Here is a 21,628-nt window from a genome sequence, read left to right as displayed (position 1 = left end):
GCCGTGTGAATCATTAAGAAACCAGCCTTTCTGAAGTTACAGTCTCAGGATCTTTTTTTTTTTTTTACCCTCTAGAGCTCCTTAGTATCTTTACGCAAAATTTTCTGCTTCTTCCCACCTAAACAACTATATCGTTGAGGAGAAGGTCGGCCTCTAATTACTACAAATACACGCGTGTGTGTGTGTATGCGTGTGCAAAGTGGAGGCGGCAGGGGAGCGTGTTGGTTTTCTAAATTCTCCGGCAATGAAACAGATAATGTTTCCTGCTGTGCCTCTGCATTTTGAACCGCCGCCTCTCTTTTTTTTTTTTTTTTTTTTTTTTTTTCCTCCTTTCCTAATGATTCTTCGCTTTCCTGATCCGCGCCGCCTCCCTGTCGTATTGCTGGGCTCCGGGTTAGGGGCGCTGGCAGGGCTCCAGCAAAGATGATGGGCCCCTTCAGGCAGGAGCAGAGCGAAGGGAAGAGAGCTCGGGGCAGGAGGAGGAGGAGGAGGAGGAGGAGGAGGAGGAGGAGGATGGGGGTGAAGGGAAGAAAGCCAGACGTTCTGTTTCCCTTAAACCATGTGATCGGTGGTGTGTGAGGCTGCCTGTCACAGACGACTGCCTGAGCAGGTTACTAATCGCAGGGCTTCCCTCTGCTGTCTGAACGTTGCACGTTCCCTCGTGTGTCCGTCCTAACGTCTGACCGCCGCCCCCCCCTTGAGATTCTCATTATAACGTGTCTCAGAAGCTGTAAAGAAAGTACCCTTGGTCTTAATAAAGCCAAAAGCATTATTATTATTTTTTTTTTCTTTGACGAGCGGTTGGTGAATCAGTGAGCTATATCGTTATTATTCTACAAGCAGTGGGAGAGAAACCGTGCAGATTGCGCCGTTCGTGTGTAAAGGCTGGACAGTTGTCTAATCCTCTGCTTTGGCAGGCGCCCTGCACAAAGTAACCCAGAAATCCATGTCAGGTTTTCCTCTTAACTCTTTCTAAAACCACGAAGGTACATAGTGTACTCTGAGAGATTGGGCATTTTTAGGTGGCGGCCATCGGGGGGTTCATCGCATTAACTCCGCCGGCCGCGCGGGGGTTTAGGGAACCGTGGATTCCTCGGAAGGTCAAAGCGATCGGCAACGACGCGCCTCTGTCAAACGGAGCTTTCTCAGCTGTTCTGTCGCCGTTCGACTGAAGCTGAACTTTTCGGAGCTCCTTGCGTCTGCTGCGCGTAAACTTCACGAAACCCCGGTTTAAATTCTCTGCTTTCAGTCCAAGGTGTGCAGCGCTGACGGTGTTTCTCGCCTGCAAAGCTGTCCCCCCACTTTTCTCTGACAGAAAACCCGTTAAAAGTTTTGGGATGCTTTGAGTTTCCTTTTAACACCCACACCTCACTGAGAGTCCCTCATGTTCAGTCTTCACTGGACGAACGGCTCTTCTCCACACAGCCTGGAGTCGCCGTCTGCAGTGTGAGTCTCTTCGTTCAGAGCTTTATTTTCCTGGATTCGATCAGGGACGGCCAATCATCTGCCAGCGCGCCCCTGGTCTAGATGGGCTGCCTAATTGTCGTATAAAACATAGAGTTGTAGACATTGTAGCGGTGACATGAAACTGATAAAACACGAGGGACACGATCAATTCAGTCGTCCACGCCGTACGTTTCCTGAAGGACTCAGCCGAAGTCGGTGCCTTTAAGACTTATTTAAATTTATTAATCTAAGAGAATCCAGGTTAAGAACTGTCCTCACATATGGAGCCCGTTTTTCTAAGAGCTGGGGTCCGTTCGTTTATTTGTTTTTAATAGTTCGACAAGTGAAAATCACACGTTTAGTACTTGGTTTATTACACATGGAGGCAGATATTTAAAGCATTAATTTCTGTTTATTTAGAAAAGAGTTTTTAAGTATGGAAATGCGTTAGATGCAGCAGTGTTGGCCTGCTGAGCAGTATGGCGCTGTACGGTGCAGTATGTGCTGTCCTTCGTTGACTGGAGGTCGTTGCGCACGGTTTGCTGCGTCAATGCGGCGTAGCGTGGCGGCGATCGGTCTTCAGTGGCGCCGAGGAGCTCAGAAAGCGCCCAGGTTGCTTTAAATGGCGCCTTCAGCGGTGCTGCGTTGCTTTATCTTTTAGATCCGTGTTTTTTTTTGTTTTTTTTTAAGGCGCTCTCACACCAGCGCTGTGTGGTCCGCTTTAAATGGATCAGAGCTCGTTCCCTTAGATAATCCGTTTCTACGGGCCGGTGCGAAAGCTTCTTCAAACTGTGGTGCAGATCAAGCAAGCAAACCCAAATGAGAAAGTGAGAAATGATTACCAACATATTACATGTGATGAAAATATTTAAATCCCAGCAATAATTGCTCTGTGTCCTTTGAGCCACGGTCCATGTCTTGTAAATGTCCAGGCGCTTTTCTAGACATTGGCTCTAAAACTTCTCAAAGCTGCGGTTATTCCTGTTGCTTTTGCATCTTTTTTTCTGCCTCCCTCTTTTATTTTACCTCAACTTGCCATTGATACGCTTTGATTTGGATCTCTGCAATCAGCCAGCTTCTTTGGCGATGAGCTGTCGTGTCTTACTCTCTCTGCGGGAAACAATATTTTGGATTTTCATTATCTGGCTGCAAAGGGGGCGCAGTTGGTTGCACTGTTGCCTTGCAGCAGGAAGGTCCTGGGTTTAAATCCTGGACCTTCTGCATGGAGTTTACATGTTCACCCTGGGTACTCCTGGTTCCACCCACAGTCTGAATGCAGGACTGTGAGGTACGTTGGTCTCCCTACATTGCCTTTAGGTTTGTGTGTGTCTGTGTAAAGGACTATCCAGGATGCGCCCCCCTCTCATCCATTGACTGCCTGAGATAGGCAGCACTCCCCCCAGCCCCTAAAGGGATAACTGAGTAGAGACGATGGCTGGATTATCTGTAAAACGCAATCAATTACCAGAAATAAACAGTGGAAATATGTTGTTCTGTGAGTGGCTGATATTTTATTTTTACTTCATTAATTTATTTGACAGGGACAGTGTACATTAATTAGCATTCCTGCAAATGCACCAGAAGGCTATTTTTCAGCTGTTGTCCCTGGACAGATCTTAAAATTGTCTACCTAAAAACACAACAGTAAGAATTTTACAGTGAACAATACAAATATAAAAACAAATAAAAACTACTATAACTCTTATATAACACAAATGGCAGCATGGTTTTGTTATGGAAGACACATTCTATTAATGCTGACATTATATTCAAAGCTTTACTTTTTATATGAAAATGCAGAAACACTCGCCTTTAATTTGCCATGATGAGTTATTGCACTTGCAACAAATTGGGCCTAATCGTTTTAGAGACTTTTCTAACTGAAACATCTCTGAACGTAAATAGTTCAATAAAAGCTTCTTGACAAACATGCTTGAGTGTGTTTCCATAGTTTAAATAATAGTTGCTTTTCAAAGGTTAGCTTTCAACGAACACGTCCGTTTTCCACTCGTTCTCATAACAATTCAGGGTCAGTACTGGCATCATGTATTGGATTTATTTGCTTAGTTGTGGCAGATCTCATTCCAACTAATCACTCAATTGAATCTCTGATCACTTTTTCCACAGAATTTAGATTTTTCATGATGGAAATTTACTTTGTTCCTACCGAATAAGGAATCAAGAATCTTAATGATTTGCTCAATAATGGAGAGCAAAAGGAAATCTGACAGACACAGATGCTGTGGTGCTCAAACATGTACACACCCCTGCTAAACACACTTGAGATGTAATAGAAAGACACGGATACGTCAGTTAAAACCACTTTCTTTGTGTGATCTGACATTTCTTCTGAACAAATCAACTGAAGGGCAATCAAACAATAAATATTAGTTTAAGGGTGTGCATAAGTTTAACCACACTTAAGCTAATACTTTGAAGTACCCTTTAGTTTGGTTTCATTCTGTGGTAATAATCTGGCGTCATAAAACATCGTGATTTGACAATATCTGCCCATTTCCCTCTCATTAAATCCTTTTCTGTTTCTTGGTGTGTTTGCTTGGACTCACTGCGATGACGAAAAACAAAACCCCTCTTCAGATTTCTAATTGTCAAAGGTTACGCAATAAGGTACTACACTTTAATCCATCACAAAATCTGCAAATCCTGCAAGGGTTGTTAAACAACGCTTTGGGATCAGAACAGAGAAATTATCTCTTAGGTTGGAGCAAAAGACAAAGGAGCCCAACTTTTTAAATGAAATCTGAACTGATCTCATGAGCGTGTTCAGAGCTATTCACGTATCAATCTATTAAGAAGCCTGATGGGTAAAGATGTGTAGAGTAAGACTGGTTTAGAAGATGCTTTGCAAGAAGATAGACCCAACCCGGTACCAGATTTGTTGAATGCAGGAGGCCCAGCAGTATTACTGGAAGGTAAATGGAGCAAAGCTCGGTAAAAGAAAAATTTAAATGGGGATTGGCAGACCATTATTTGAAAGACTCGATTATCTTGTCTGAAAATGACAAAAATAGTTAGGCTAAATATATGGAAAAAAATAAGGCGAGATGTGAAGGTTAACCAGTTAAAGGAAGTAGAAATTAACATCAATGTTGGGCAAATTTTACTGTCAGACACACAAAAACAGTTTTTATCCCAGAGCGGTCGGATCAATCATCACTTAAAGCCACCTAATGAACAGAATGTAAATATCCTGATTGCAGTAAACCTTTTTCTATTTATGAGTTAGTCTGTTTTTTGTGTATTATGAATCTCTCTATAGCCTCCACTGTGTTTTTAAAATCTTCTAAAAAAAAATTATGTTGACTGCACTATAGGAAGATGGGAATTTTGGTTTCATTTTCTCTTTAGTGGTTTTAACTCCTGAAATGAAACCGACGGTCGGGTTTTTTCACGGAGCATAAAACCGACAGGTTTGAATGTTTGTAATAAAATACCGACTCCTATGTTATCGTTGCCACTTGAGGCTTCGTATTTATTGAAATCTATCAGGGGAAAGGCTAAATGGTGTAACGTGGAGGCACTTTTTCACTCCACAATCAGTTTTCAGTACCGAGGACGTTTCTGAAATGTCGGAGCTGCGTCAAGTAACTGCAAACCGTACAAGGAACGCCTCTGTTTGCTGAGCAGAAAGCCAACTCATTGTTGAGCTTTATCTGCTACAATGCAACAGCACTAAAAAAAAGATAAGGTTTTACAAGCTGTTGTAGCTCTGAAGAATATATATTTATTTCCCCTGTGGTTGTGGAGTGTAAGAATGATGACACGGGTTGAAATAAGCGGTGCTGGTGGCATGGGATGGTTGCTCTGCATGGTGGAGGTGGGGATTACTTGGTCGCTGTTGTCGCTCCCCCCTTTCTCTTTTTCTCTTCACGTGCAGCCGCCATATAGCTGCTTACCTCCCCTCCCCCATTCGCTCATTCCCAACTGTATGTCCTTAGAATGAGCTTCAGGCCTGAAGTAGAGCAGGCTCCTCCCCTGGCAACAGCAGCTAGTGGTTTTATCCCAGGTCATCTGAGGGAAGTGGGCCATGCTGTAGAGATGCTGCAGGGATTTCTACTGTAGATGCATTAGATCTCTTCAGCGGCTGTACCTAGAAATCAAAGCACAGCGTCAAATCAGAAAACTAGAGACCATGTAAGAATAAATGGTTTACACCGCTAAACATAAGGCTACATTTTTATGGATTAACATACAAAGAGATTTTAATAGATCTGTACTTTAGTTTGTTTATAGCGCCAATTCGCAACACATCATCTAATGACACTTTACAAAGGCGTTTCGTTTGAATCGTGATCTATTGAAAGTCAACAGATTGCATCGCGTCATTGGCTTGCAGCATTCATTTCTCCTCGATGCGCACGTAGCCATAGCATCGTGCTATGGCTACGTTAACAACCCCCCCCCCCCCCCCCCCTCCAGGCCGGTGTTACAGCTAAACCAAATGCCAGGCCAGATCTAGCTACTATGAAGAGAACAAAAGAAACTGAGAGGGAAAAATAAAGTGAAACGCTGAAATGATAGCAAATGATGAAAGATTGGAGAGTAGTAGGAGAATGTCACAGAGTGAGGGAAACTGGGGATTATGTCCTCCAGCAGCCCAAGGCTATAGCAGTATGACTACAGAGGTAACTCAGTATAACCTAAGCCACTCTATAACTATAAGCTTCATCAAAAAGGAAAGTACTTGTTTTAATGCTCGTTAGCAGCTCGTCTGTTTATACAAGCTTTTGATTGACAGTTTTAGATCCTCGGGGGCCCAGTTTAAACGTAATCTTTCATAGATGGAAAAACGATCATGTTCATTTCTATTTCTAGACTTTAGTGTCACCAGCTGACATAATCTGTTTAATAAAACTTCCTTTTAACCTCTTCGTTGGCTGTTCCTCTTTCTATTCTTGCTGTGTGATTGGGATCACTGTTAAAAAAGAAGGGCTTAGGGTTCTAATTAACCTTCGGAGATTTTTAAGGAGTGTCCGTTGTCGTCTCTTGTAGCTTTTAAGTCTTAGATCAGCCTTTGTAGGAGAAAAGCGAAGCCCTAGAGGGCAAAAATAATAGTCAGTTTACTTTGTTCTCCCTGTACCGTGCAAACTCCTTCGCTGGTTTGTCAGCCCTGCTGCAGGAATATCTTAACAGACATTGTACTATTGTTTTCTTTTTTTTATTTAATTTGAAACATTGAGTACAGAAAAAGAAGGAAAATAAACTGCACTTGAACTCAATCTTTTTAAATAATGCAGTGATTTCAGGTATTTTGCAGTTCTAGAAAAGTATAAAAGATGCAGAAAAAGTATTGAGAGGCTTTTTTTACTACTGGGAGACAAACCTTTTTGATTTAGGAGTTAGCGTTTTGTACTTTTTCTTTTTCAAAAGCATTGCTTTTAGCACAAAGAATAATTTTGGCAACACCGTTATAATGCACATACATTTAGTTATTACATGTTTATTTTTGACAAATCAACAGCCCCATTGAAAAGGTTTAGAATCATTCATGACCTCGTCAGCGTTGATGGAAACCCAATAGTTAATCATTTATTGGTTATTTTTGCTCTTAAAGGTGCTACTGATTCTGATAAAAACGCAAACTTGAGAGATTTCCTTGAAGAAATTTTCCTCTAAAGAGGAAAAACGTCTCGTTATCGTTTTCTTAGCGTAGTCGGACCATCTTTTCACTCTCCTCACTCACTAGGGAACCATTTTTTTGGCCGATCTATTACTACAGTCTCTGATAGTGGGGCCTCTTCTAAACCTCTTTAATGGGTGTATAGCAGAGGGGCTCCAGCGTATTTATTGCACCAGGTGTTCTCAATCGGTTACAGATGAGTGGGGCTCTAATGTACTTATTCAACCAGGCGAGGCCTGTGCATCCTCTCGCTGCACACTCTGGCTTGCAGTCTGGTGCAGCCGGTCTTTCAGTAACCGCAGCAAGCTGCATCGACACACACACACACACACACACACACACACACAGGGAACAGCTCCTCACCTCTAGTGCTTAATTTACTCCCCTCAGCAGGAGGGCAGCGTAATCACCTGTCGAATCCTGGCACTGCCGTTCCCGCTCTGCATAGCTCTGTCACGTCCGATTTTTTTGTTTTTATTTATTTATTTTTTTGCGGCGCCGGCTAACCAGCTCTGCTTCTGTGCTGTTCAGGTACCCCGGCACGCTGGCCCTGCTTACACGGCTCACGACATCACAAAGGGACACCCTAACTTAGCGGGGACCCCGCCTGGTCATGCCCACTCCCCGGCGCTCTCTCAGGTATCAGTACCCACAGCTTCCCAATATCGCTACCCTAAGGGCTGGGAGGCAGGCGGAGGGGTGAGTTTGTCACGGTGGCCGCCGTCATCCTCTCTGCATCTCTCTGTCAGTCTTTTTTTTATTTGTCCTTTTTCTGTCTTTCACACTGGATGTTCGGGGTGGGTGGGTCAGTCGCTAGTGTTGTTGTCTAACACAGGGTTCCTACTAGGGCTGATGATTTTGGAAAATAAGTCTAATTGCGATTTATTTATTTTTTTCTTAATATTGCGATTTACTGCGTTTTTTTTTTTTTCTTTCTTTCTTCCAGTTTAATTTATCATGTGTTTTAAAACATATACAAACAACAAATCAGTTTGTTTCCTCGCCATGTGGATTAGTTGCTAAAAGACCCACAGCATCTAAACTCGGAGCAGCAATGATTGCGTTCTGCCTACAATATATTTCAACCAAAATTGCAGTTTTGACTGCATTAACCACAAGCAACAAAAATGGCCTCTAAATAAAGATGTTTGTAAACAAGGACTATTTTAAATATGAACTTTTAATGTTTGTATTGATCAGAATATTATTCAAGAGAACAGCTTTTAATTTAATTGGACATCAATCCTTGTTGAACATAAAGTGCAAAGTCCAACCAACAAGCAAGTCTGTGTATTAAACTGATTGACCTGTACTTAATGCTATGTATGATTATGCAAACTCTAAAACAAGTAATAAAATTAGATTATCTCACTGCTGCAACTGTCTTCCCTTCCATGTGGAGGCAAACCCACTTCAAACATTTTACCGACACCTAATGGACGTGTCTAATTCCCTGATTGTTACATAGCCAAAAATTGCAGACCTCTGCGATTTGGAAATAGCTTTTATTTTAAATCACGATTATATTGAAAATGCAATTAATTGTTCAGCCCTAGTTCCTACGCTGTCTGGACAGGATGCAATTTGATTTAGGGTTTCCCAGATCTTTATAAGTACGGCTAAAAATGTTCCTATTGTCACACATGGCATCCATCCCATCCCAGCGTGTGGATTTTCCATATTTAAAGCTTGACCGCTAAATGTATTTATGCATGTTTTAAAGTCATTTTAAAAAATGTGATGTGGTTAAGAATGTCCAAACAAGTGACTTGCTGGAAGATGTTTTTTTTGTGTGTTTTTTTTTTGCCATTTAAAATGCGTAGGATTTTAAACTTCTACGTTTTGTTTTCTGACTCAGTAAATTTCAGGATGAGCTAAATAAAAAATCTACGTTAGTCGTTTTTAAAGATATACCAAGTTCTACAATCGTCGGATGATTTTCACACATTTGGTTTCCTGCTGTTCTCTGTCTGCCTGCTTGTGTTTCTTTTCCAGCCTAGAATCGTGTGTATGAGTTCACGGTATTCGGTCATACCCAGATCACCGAGGCCTGAATCCCCACTCAGACATGCTCTGCTGTCCAGTAATGTGAGAACTGAACATGACTGCATGTTCAGCCTTCAATAAATCACGCCAGTGGCTTGAACTCTGATGACATTCGCATGTTGCGAATATCTTGGCACATGTCTGAACTCAGGCCGTCTGACTGACGGACGAGCACAACCCTTAGTTGTGGCTCTGATGTTAGAGATTGAATAACATGAGTAACAGCACTGTCCAAACTCCATAAATGCCTTTTTACACGTCTAAGGTGGACAACTCGGACAGACGGAGTCCTCGGAAGTAAAATGTAATGGTTATCCCCAAGTTAGAAAAACGTCCCTTTCTGCACTTCTGAGAGCAAATTCTGATGAGGTCATGACCTCGTCTCCCATCTATAAAAAAAAAAAAACACCCATGCACTGCTCCTTTAATCATAGATTACCACCAATGGCGCTTTGGGAGAGTTTGTCTATAGGTTCATGTCAGTTAATAATAATAATAATAATAATAATAATAATAATAATAATAATAATAATAATAATTATTATTATTATTATTATTATTATTATTATTATTATTATTATTATTATTATTATTATCATTATTATCATTATTATTATTAGGGCTGGACGATAAATCGATTACTTTTTTTAAGATTACATTTTTGGAAAATCAGGATTTTATTTTAACAATGCACTCATTGGGTTTCCACTGATGAATATGTTTAGGACAACATATTGTCAAAATATACTTTTTTTTTTTATTTTATTTTTTTTATCTTAATACGACCCACTTTAATTTACTTATTTTTGGGGGTCAGTTTGAAGTTACACAAGTGGAGCAAGTTCTTAGCTCATTGTGTTAAAACAACTAGCAGCCAACATTTTGTTATATGTTCATTGTTTACAATGGCAGAGCCGCCATCTTGTTTTCCAAGCTTGTTTCACAGCTTGTGTTTTTAATTGCACTTTGAATTCAGGTCAACTCCTAGATAGCAAGTTTTTAAAATCCTTTCTTAAATTTCTTTTTGTGAAACGAAAAGGGGAGGGGAAAAATATAAATGAATCGCATTTGGTGTAGTAAAACCAGAGATTTTATTTTCAAGCCATATCGCTCAGCCCTAATAATAATAATATGATACAAAAGTTTACTTCAGTAAATTAGTTCAAAAAGTCAAACTCGTAGAATAAGCCCAAAATTTAGTGTATTTTTTTTATTTTTACATGAGATCCATAAAAAATTTGTTAGAGATGTTTTGTTTCTAAACTATCATGGGGGGGAAAAAATGCTGACTCAACGTTGTCCTGTAGAAGATCATTGACAGCCGAACACAAGGAGAGTAAGGCACTGAAGGTCTTTGCTAAAGAAGCTGGCTGTTTAAAGGTCTGTATCCAATTATATGGATGGAAAGTTGAGTGGAAGGAAAATGTCATAGAAAAGGTGCGTGAGCAACAGGGATGGCGGAGAAGCACAGGATCCAAGGTGCTTGACATCTACCGTGATGATTTGGGAAGCCATGTCATCTGCAGCTGTTAGTCCCCTGGGTTTTATCAAGTCTACGAGATGTTTTACAACATTTCATGCTTGCTTCTGCTGCCAAGCTTCATGGAGATGCTAGTTTAATTCCCAGCAGATTTTGGCACCTTCTGACAAAGCCAAAAGTCCCGTTACTTGGTCTAATGACCATAGTATCGTTGTGTTTGGTTGGGTCACCCTACACCCCATAAAGACTCCATGGGGCATTGTCATGAGGAGGATGGCAAAGCATTCAGCTATGCAGATGAGCTGAATCTGCCATTAAAGCACCCTGAGCGGTGTTAAAGGATGATTTCCTCCATGACATTCTGCAAAGGGAGCCTCGACCGAGTGCTCCGTGCGTCTATTGTAGAGTATGTGGGCGTGCTTTTCACTAGGCCAGCATTGTTCTTTTTTAAAGGTGCTTTTGAAATTAGTCTCATGTAACATTTAGATTTTCTGGGAAACAGAATTTCTGATTTCCATTAGCTAAAAGCCTTAATCATCCAAATTAACGGAGATAAAGGTTTAAGCTTTATCACTGTACGGTGAGTCGGTAGGAGTTTCTCTTTTTAGATTGAATCACGGGGAGATAAATTTGGCTTTTGGATGCTATTCTAATTAATAGAGAGGCCTGTGTATGGTTTCACAGGCGCTGTGTGGTTATGGAGGAAATCCCTGTGATTTTCCCTGTAAACACTTATTTTTGTCGGAGGTGAGACTGTTTTTATTTTTGTGCGAATTCAAGAGGACTTTCGTTCAGTGAAAGCAAAACTGAGACAAGATTGGCCTGTAACCGAATCAAAAGCGACATGTGCATGAATGTGTGCGTAATTAGATGTAATACTCACTGCCGTCGCCCTCTAGTGCGGCAGGCATCACCTCCGCCGGGGGTACCAGCTTAATGTTTGGTAAAATCACCGACATAAAAGCTCCGTCCCTGAATCCCAAAGACATAAACTCCTTCAGACGGTTGCACCGCTGGCACCGGCCATAGCGCTGCTGCAGCTCTGGGTGTGCATGGATCCTGACGCCGTGACTCGGCGCCCTCCCCAGGTGTGTGACTCCGCTTCCGAGGAATCCAGTTGTTACTCCTCGCCGTTGCAGCCTACTGGCCCACTGCCTCACCCCAAAGCAGCTGATGTCTCTCACCAGCATTCTATAAATAGTTGCGTCAGCTCGAACAAACTACAATTATCATAAGCGCGGCAGCAGCAGCTTAAAGGAATGGCAGATCCGCCTAAACCCTTCTGTGCCGCATTAGATGAAGAATAAAGAAAGACAGGGTTTGAAGTCCTTCAGGATACCAATTATCTTTGCCAAGTACATAAGCCCCGACTGAGAACCACTTCCCCCCCCCCAGAACCCAGCAGTTAGCTGGATTCCTGTATGGTGTGAAATGTCACGATTGATTGCTGTACATTTTCTGGTCGGTCCTGAATTCTGGCCTGCTTGTCTCTGTTTTCTTCTCTTTGACAGTCACCGTACAACACTGGGCAAAACGCCGTCACCACTTCGTTAGTGTATTCTCCCCAAACACAGCCAATGAATGCACAGCCACAGAGTCGCCCGGTGAGTCTCTCTCTCTCTCTCTCTCTCTTTGCTTTTCCATTCCCAGCTGAAGCGCTTGAGGCAGGTTAAGCTCTGTCCGGACCGTGTTATGAAGACGGGCGCCTCTGAGTGGAGGAAAAAAGAGTCTCAAAGCATTAGTTGTTGTCTGATCTTGGTGTGATAAAAGTGCCATGGTACTTAAACACAGGGTTGTATTTATTTAATAAAGCTTTATTGTTTCCTAAACAGCGATGTGGTTGTTCTTATCGCTGATAGCAAACAGGAAATGAGTTAATGCTGGTGTCATATTCCTCTCTTTCACATTAACTGATGCAACTGATTTTGAAAAAGTTAAACGCACACACATCAGTCTTCACTGGGAACATTTAATTCTATTAAAACATCAATACTAAACTGGATTAATAAGTATTTGTTTAATTATGGCAAGGCAAGGCAAGGCAAATTTATTTATATAGCACAATTCAGTACAAGACAATTCAAAGTGCTTTACATGTTTAAGATATACCAAAATAATAAAATGTAGATAGAAAATAGAATAAAAGCAAGTAGGGATAGAATGTAGTAACAAAAAAGAACATTAAAAACAGTAAAACTGTTTAACTAGAACAGTCAAAGGCAATTTTAAACAGATGTGTTTTTAATCTTGATTTAAAAGAACTCAGGCTTTCCGCACTTTTACAGTTTTCTGGAAGTTTGTTCCAGATAAACGGAGCATAGGAACTAAATGCTGCTTTTCCGTGTTTGGTTCTGGTTCTAGGTATGCAGAGCAGGTTGGAGCCAGAAGACCTTAGTGGTCTGGAGGGTTGATACACTGATAACAAGTCTGTGATGTATTTAGGTGCTAAGCCATTTAAGGATTTATAGACTAACAGACGTATTTTAAAGTCTATTCTCTGAGATACAGGGAGCAGTTCTGATTTTGTTTAGATAAATTTTTTAATTAATCACGTGTCAATTCATGTGATTAATTAATCACGAGAAATTCATGTGTCACTTTATTGATCTCACAGTGACACATGAATTTCTCCACTGTGGGATCAATAAAGTCTATCTTATCTTAATTATTTTTTTTTTAACAGAATGACGTCATCTACCGTATTTTTCGGGCTATAAGTCACTCCGGTACACAAGTCGCATCAGTCGAAAAAAGCGTCATAAAGAGGAAAAAAACATATATAAATCGCACCAGAGGATAAGTCGCATTTATTTAGACATTTATTTCACACAATCCAAGACTAAAACCTGACATTTCATCTAGTAAGCCAATTTATTAAATTACACAGCTACATCCACAACCCGCTGAATAACATGGAACACACCTGAGAGGTTGAATGGGGTAAATTAGCAACTCCAGCCAGCAGGTTTTATCCAGCGCATTTCAGCGTAACGGGTCGTTAGACTAAAAGTTGTAAAAATTACGCCTAAATCCGACCATGAGCGTAACAGTGCTGCATGCTGAGCTAACAGTACGACACGGATGTTTCAGAGCAACGTGAAGCTCACGCGAATCAGCAAAGTTGTAAAACGCCCGGACAACAGACCTGTAAGCTAGCGCTAGCTGCTATTAGCTTTACGGACAGCCCAGTAACATGGTTCTGTTGCGGTCTGGGCCCTTAGAGCTGCACTGTGCTCTGCTGTGTGAATGAACAGCGAAACAACATACAAACATTCGTACAGCCTTTTGTTTTCTATAAGTTTAATGTTTCATTTCATTTTTAAGTCGTACAGGAGCAGGATCGTTTTCACAAGCCTAGCGAGCCCCCTTGTGGCTATAGACAGTAATGTTTACTCCATGGTTCATGCTGGTCAAGATGAATTACCATTTAAATCTGATATATGTCGCACCTGAATATAAGTCGCAGGATCAGCCAAACTATGAAAAAAAAGTGACTTATAGTCCTAAAAATACGGTTTAAGTACTTTTTAAGTACTTTTATTTGGTTAAGTTAAAAGCTTTCAAATAAACGTCCCATCATGAAAAGTCCAGTAAAGAGTGGGCACCCATTCAAAGGGGAAAATTACCCATTATTTAAACAGATTTCAATTTTGAATAAATTAATGTTTACGAGGTGTTTATATTAGGCTTTCAGATTTCCCCACCAGGGTACCTTATAATGCACTTAGACTATACAAGACCCTGAACCTGTTTCCTCAGGGCTTATTTTTCCTGAAACTGTCAGTTACCCTCAACATCTGTCTTTTGTTTACACAATCTGGAGTCAAAAACTGGACCATTGCATCAGCAGACGCAAACTGGCTTACTCCTGCTGTAGTTGTGTGTCAGTAGCAGATTGTGAGAGTCAGACGGACTTTTATAAAAATTTTAATCCGGACTTTCAGTGATGAAACTAACAGAAGGATCTGTCCTAGCAGTTAGACATCACGGCTTCTATAGAGTCACTACAAAGTCCAGAGAACGCTAAGAACTGCAACGAATGTTGAACGAATTCCCCGCAACGTGGCCGTCTGTGTTCTGTTGCTTTGGAGGCAACAGAAAGGTAGAGAAGAGGACTGGGACGACTCCGGTCGGGGTTAAAACCCGGTTGTGTTGTCATAACTCGTGATCATTTGCCAGTGTTTACAGTGCGACACCTGAAGTTTGTAACATTTCAAGGTAAAAAAATTGTCCCAGAAAGCGACCCTGGTTCCTGCTGTTAAACTGGTTGATGTATAGGCTAGGAATGGGCCATTTTCACTGTATACCAGTTTTAGAAAGGTTGCTGCGCGGTGGTGGCGCAGGGTAGAGCACATGACCTACGTCCTGGGTTTGAGTCCCGGCCCATCGACCTTTCCTGCATGTCTTCTCTCTACCGTCAAATAAAGTCTCAAAAACTATCGTTTGCATAATTCTGAATGTTTTCGGCCTGTTGGATGGAGTCTCTCAGCAGTAGATGTGCACATCTGACAGAGAAGATTGTGCCCAGCTTGTTAAAGCTTGCCTTGTTGGACGAATCCTTATGACAGATGATAAAAAGCAGAAGGAATAAATGAGATGTGTCTGGATGATGCAACTCTTATTGTCCCTGCAACGCTCAACAACAAGGTCACCTTTAATTATCGCATTCTGCCTCCTTGGTGCTCCCCACCACTCTGTGATAGAACCTTTTATACGACACTATTTTGACCCATAAGCTGTGAGTATTAGCATGTCTGCTGGTTAAGCCTGAAACAGAGCAGATAGCACGGTTCAATAAATAGCATAAACTTGACAGATCCTCAACTGTACTTTAGAAAGAACAGAACATTTACATTTTTGTTCCTTTTTCCTGTTTGTTCTTTTAGCTGACTTTGAAGGAAGATTTTCTATTAATTGTTGAGGCGTACTTTGTGTTTCAGCTAGGAATGAAATCGGGGTTTCTGCCATGATGCTGGATCAGAACCGTTGCAACTTTGTTAAATATTTAACGCAGATGGACTTAAAATCTGCCTCATGAGTACATGAAACACGCACTTCTTTTATTCCGTCTCCTTATACGGCTCTGTCCGTCAGGAGTTAGTATTGTTGGGAAATGCAAACTATTGTTAAGTATAAAATGATAATATTACAGTGGATTTTTTTTTTCTGATGTAAACTTTAAACATCATAACATGAAACCTTGATGTTTTGTCCACATGCTACCATACCATGCGAACCGTATACCAGCCCATGCTTGGTAGAAACCCAGTAAATCTTGTATTTAGAGAAATGTTGTGTTTGAAATGACTGAAGTCGTATATCTTGTGCTGTGTGCCCTTTTTTTTTTTTTTTAAAGCTTTGCTCTGTGGTATTTATTTTATTTTTTGTATTTTCAAGCCTCTGCCTCCATCGCTCATCCTAAACCGTATCTGTGTCTCTCTTCTGCTCTCTCTTCTCCCCGCTTTGCCATCACTGCTTCACTCTCCCTGATGGACCTCTCCTCCCTCCCCCACCAGTTTGCTACGGGCCCTCGACCAACCCACCATCAGGTAATTTACCCCCGCTGAATGCCCCCCTCCTGCATCCCTCTCTTGCATCACCATCATCAAAGCAGTTTGTTGGTCCCTGCTGGCAAAAGGGCCTTTTGTCTGCTGTTGCTTAAAAAAGCCCAAAGATTTAAAATGTTTTAAGTACCTTGGAAACAGATAAAGAAGTGTTTCACTAATTCATGACTGTTAATTTTAGCTAGTTAGATTATTTATTCTTTTTACATTTAAACTGACTTTAGTTCGCTCCAACTTTGCAGATAATTATGCTGGTTGATGCCTGGCATGATCTCAGTTAAATACGTTGCATTACACTTGCTGTTTACATATAAATGATCTGTGCCCATAATCACAAAGATCGTCTCTGGCATGCAATTAAACCAAGACTCCTATTAAGGAGTCTTGGTTTAAAGGTATGTAGCCACATAATATGCTTATAAAAAAAATAAAATAAACCGTTCGATCCTGATAAAATAACGTTATATACACCAAGCCTCCATCTTAATAGTGTGTTGATGCTCTTGGGCGTGATTAACAAACAGATGTGGCGCCATCTAGTGACAGTATCGCAGAACTGTCATAATTCCAGTTTGCTTAATTAATTAATCACTTGTAAATAATGCCAGACTGAGCCTGATCCTCTGAAATGACTCGCTGTGAAGCAGCAGCTCGGCGTGATCAAAGACCAACAATATTCAGGGACTTTAAGAGCCTTATATTAGAACATTTACTCACGTCAATCAACTCTGTGGTCACATCTGAGCCTCAGCAGCATTAGCGTCTGCTTTTATTTTTTTCAGCACACAGTAAAAAAATATAAAAACATGCTCAAAACACAATGAAAGATTATCAACAAGGTGCAAAGAAGGAATGAAACCCAGAGGAGCTTATAGTCTCCTTTTAATCAAATGATTAGCTTGGTTAGCATTTTTTTTTTCATAATAGTGCACACAAAGGACAAAACTAAATTAACAGATCAGCACATTAGGCTATTGAACAAAGACTTCAAATTAATAAAATTAACAGTAGGACAGAGAAAACATTGAATAAATAATAGTAACGAATACATCATGTCAAAAGAATTACACACAAAGGGCTAGTCAGACAAGTTGAATAAGTAGTTTGACTGCTTGTTTAAATAAATTTGGTGAGAGGTCAAAGAAATGAGAAATGAGGAGGAAGTTGAACACCAACGTTCATGCTGTATTCCAACGACATTCCAGTCTTTTCCCTCTCGGAATCATATTTTTTTTGTACTTTTTTTCACTTGGACCATTATTCATTGTTTCGGTGGGAGATACTAATAGCCATTAGCTGCTTTCTTGCAGTGATGTACTTCCGTTAAAATCATAAATAAACACGAAAGGCTTTATTCACTAACAAATTGAGCAAAAACAAAGCGTAAAACACCAAACTAACAACTAATACACCAGCAGGACATGATCGTCTTTCATAAAAACTTTGTATGCAACCAGAGTGAGCTACTGACGTATAAGTAAATAAAAAGTCAAATGATGTGGCTGCGCACCTTTAACGAGTGATTGAGAGAGCTGCTAAAGGCGACTCTTGAGTGAGATGACAGAGAGTGAGGTGTGGTTGACCCCGGAGAGAAATTAACAAATTAGACTGGTTATTGCTTTGTTTGCTCGAGATACTGGTCATTTTACTACTTCCTCTATTTGATATTAATACACTCTCACCTGTCAGCGTTTTGCTGGTATAGCCTGATTGTATAAAGCGGTTTATTTGGCAAAACGGCCGACATAAAATGGAGAAAAAAAGGTATAGAAAACCAAACTGGACAGATCAAGGAGCAGCGCCTTTGTCCGCAAAGCTCTGGGAGGAGAATAGAGTTGAAAGGTAAACTGGTCCCTGGATTCAAATAGGCAGCTGTCAATGCGTCTTTTTCTTTACGTATCTTGGTTCTTTTACGCACTAGCCTGGAAAGTGAGAAGCGCTCCGTGCAGCAAAGAAAAGCCAGAGATGCGCTGGCATCACACAAGCAAACCTCTAGATGACCATTTAGGCTCTGGACATTGACATCATGCAATATAGCAAATAGAGTGTATTCATGTACAGTATATATTTTCCTGTGACTTTTTCCAATTCTTAAATTTTTATTATTGAAGGTATTTTTTGTAAATATAAAGATTCCTCTGTACTTTATTCTTTGTACATTTCTCTACTTTTTATTCATAATTCATATTTTTCCTATTATTTATTTATCCTCAATAAAATGACGTTACTAGAGCCGCGCCTTTAACCCGTCCGACCGCTGAACCAAATTAAAATGCCTCCATGGGGATGATACTTTATCTCATCTACATATTAATTGTTAAAGAAGTCTGCGCTCATTTCCTCCACTGTTTAGGCGGTGGATTAGCCAATCATCTCTCTCCGTTTCCACTGTCTTCCTGCTTCAGACACTCTTAGACTCCCTAAGAGTCCTCTTCAATCCTAACATTTTTTCACTTTACAAGCTCTCTTAAGGCCTAAGATACTTAGTCAATACCTAATATCTTACCGCGGTAAAATTTTGAGAAGAATCGTAGATTTTGGGGATTTCTAAGATTTCTTTCCTGAAATTACATCACTAAGAGCTTCTTTTAGTCTTAGGATTCTTTGTGAATCATTAACTTAATATGGCTTTGAGTTTTGTGCTCTGAGAGATCAATAGTCCTGCCTCGATCTGAAAGATGATGGCTTCTAGTCTGATCCGCTCCATGAAAACCAACCATATTAAATTGATTTCACCATTTTAGCCAAGAGGAGGCTTCAGGTGCAGCGTTACCATTGACCCTGCTACGTTATTGCTTGATTTATTTTTATTTTTTTCAGAACTAAAAAAGAAGGCAAATTGTTGGTAGACATGGATATTTACACATTTAGAGGATGACACCACGTTACAAATTAGTACCTATTGGCAACTATTCTTTTTATGATAAGAAGTCCCTGCTGGTCACGCAGGAACGGTTTTTGGAGCAGAGCTATGATACCTGGTTCTGTGTGTATGATGTGTTTGTGTCTATGATCACGTTTGTGTGTTACCTTTAGGACGGAAAGAGTCTTAAACCGGTCTTGGCGTTGACCTTTATTTCATGTGGCTTTGAGTCCGTCTTACGCGTGCCGATTCACTCGGCTGCTTGCCTCGAGAGCGATGGGTTCATCCATTGTTGCTCTGAACGATGAGCCCCGGTGTAACCTGCTGTCTGACATCCTCACCTTCTAGTTGCTTCTCTTTAGACCCATTTTAAACAGACTATTAATAGTACGTTGTCGCAGTGTAACGGTGTGTTCCTTGGCGCTGGCGTGTGTATATGTGTGTGTATATACACGTGCTGGAGCGCATGCTCTGGCTGTCACAAACCGGCTCTGAGATTTCTTGTGCCACCACGGAAGTGGAATTGGAAAGCAGATGCAGCTGAACAGTGGCTCTTTATGCTCGCAGAGAAAACAGCTATTGTTCCCCTGAAACACACTCGACTCACAGAAAAGGAAGCTTTGAGATGAGAAAATTGATTCGGCCAGAATACTCTTTATATCTTTTTTTTTACTTTTCCTAGATTTGAAGCAAAATGTCTGGGTCAGTTCCTTTGAGCCGGAAGATCCGAGTCAGAAATTATTTTACCACTAAAGCAAACAACCTCAGTTTTTCACTAAATGACTTTATTATTAGAAATATTTCCATAAAAGAGTCATCCTTGTTGGTCATGTTTTCGATATTTGCATAACCGTTTGCTGAGATTTCCTACCCCTGAGGAAGCCGTGTGTGGCTTTTGGCTCGTGTAGCGTTAAGGCTCCCCGCGCTTGGGCCTGCCATCAGCCTCCACATCTGGCTTTCTCTAAATCATTGTAAAGTTGTGTCGACTTTATCTGGTGGATACTTTAGAAATAAGTGAGAGATGCATCAGGATCTAGAGTTGGTGCACTCAGTCGCACCTACTAAAAGTTTAGATTAGCTGAGGAGTACATAAGCCTCTGTGGTTTAGTTGAGTTGGGATACGCTGGCAGTTCACCTAGGCTACGTTCACTCTGAGGTCTTGATGCTCAGTTCCCATTTGTTGCTGAAACCTGATGTTTATTTGGGATGGCCGTTCATACTGCTATTAAAATGCAACCCTCATTCGCAGATAACAGAAGGAGACGTCGCACAGCAGCGCACCGTTTACGGAAGTAATGGTGAATGTAATCGTTTTTAGAAGTGCTTTTGTTAGAAAAAAAAAAAAAACGCGGATACCGACCGGCATCTCTCATTATTAGAAAGCTTTTGGGCAATAGGAGCCGACAATATTAAGACCACATCATAGCAAGTAGGGCTGGACGATAATTCAATAACAATATATATCGAACAGACGTATATCGATGATAGTTTTCCTTCATTTTGCATTCTAGCCTATCATATAGATTATTACAGTCATTACATCATGTCAACCAATCACAAACAGACCCAGGAACGTTCCGCCTCCCAAGCTCCGCCCCCTTCAGTGTTTGTGTGCTCTGTATCTAAAAATAGGTCGCTAAGCAACAACATAAAATGGCCAGGGCTGCACTTAAAATATGTTTTGAATTTGTTGATAATAATCAATATCGATCAACATTATTTATATTTTATCGATATGCTTTTTTTTTTTTTTTTTTTTTTTTTTTTTTTTACCCTTCTGTGGAGCGCTAGCTGCTACTGCTGTGTGCGGACGTGTAGCTGGAGCAAGGAGAGTGACGTCAAAGACGGATACAATGCCGTTCCGACTGTGGGCTCTTTGAAAAATATCCAAATTAGCACCACATCTGGAAGTGGCACAGATCCGATTTTTTGGGGGGGGGGGGGGGGGGGTGAAAAAGATCAGAATTGGGGCGTTCGCGCTGCCGTGACAGAGACAGATAAAGGTCTCATTTCCCTGCTGGGTGAACGTAGCCAATGTCGTCGTTGCAGTAAAATATGCCTCCTGCTGGGGTTAAAAAATGTCAGTGTGAGAAAAGAAGACGTAAAGTAGGAGGGGACATAAACTTAATTCGTGTGATTGTGGGAAGAAAATACTTTGAGCGTAAGCGCGTGTAGATTCACTCATCTTTGGAGACGTGTTCAGCTGCGGTTGGCGTTCTTTCCCTTTCCTGTTCATAAACCCTTTGCTGCCATGCACCCTGAACCCTAACTTTGCCTTCTAACGCCAGGCTTCAACACAAACTACATCGATACGTTGTTTTATTCTTTTCTATTTGCAGTCGGGGAACCAGAAATTAACTTGACAGGTTTCCGCTCATCCGCACCCCAAATAGATAAGTCATGCTCAGACTGTATTCATGACATGATAGAGTTTTTCCTTTTGGTTTGTTTTCAGAGGCCGACCATAAGAATTATTGCGGAAGTTGGTTGTATTTTATTACTTTTTTAAATGTATGTCAAACTAACGCTGCTACTAACCGATTGCTGTAGGTACTTCTGCAGCCTCAGTGACTAAAATGGAAATCTTA

General features: G+C 40.9%; 1 protein-coding gene across 5 annotated transcripts in view; it reads left to right on the top strand.

Annotated features, from left to right (window-relative positions):
* eif4g3a (eukaryotic translation initiation factor 4 gamma, 3a) overlaps nt 1-21,628 on the top strand; it is a 70,335-nt gene that overhangs the window by 12,044 nt on the left and 36,663 nt on the right. For 3 of the 5 annotated variants that reach the window (XM_012881720.3, XM_012881722.3, XM_012881721.3), the window contains exons 2-4: nt 7,619-7,786; nt 12,125-12,217; nt 16,130-16,162. In XM_012881720.3, coding sequence (XP_012737174.2) covers nt 7,619-7,786; nt 12,125-12,217; nt 16,130-16,162 — 294 coding nt within the window. The remainder of the gene's footprint in view (nt 1-7,618; nt 7,787-12,124; nt 12,218-16,129; nt 16,163-21,628) is intronic. The other 2 variants (XM_021308195.2, XM_012881724.3) reach the window with 1 other exon arrangement.

The sequence above is a fragment of the Fundulus heteroclitus genome, chromosome 20 (assembly GCF_011125445.2).
Source record: "Fundulus heteroclitus isolate FHET01 chromosome 20, MU-UCD_Fhet_4.1, whole genome shotgun sequence".
Lineage (NCBI taxonomy): Eukaryota > Metazoa > Chordata > Actinopteri > Cyprinodontiformes > Fundulidae > Fundulus > Fundulus heteroclitus.
This window is presented reverse-complemented; position numbering and strand designations above follow the sequence as displayed.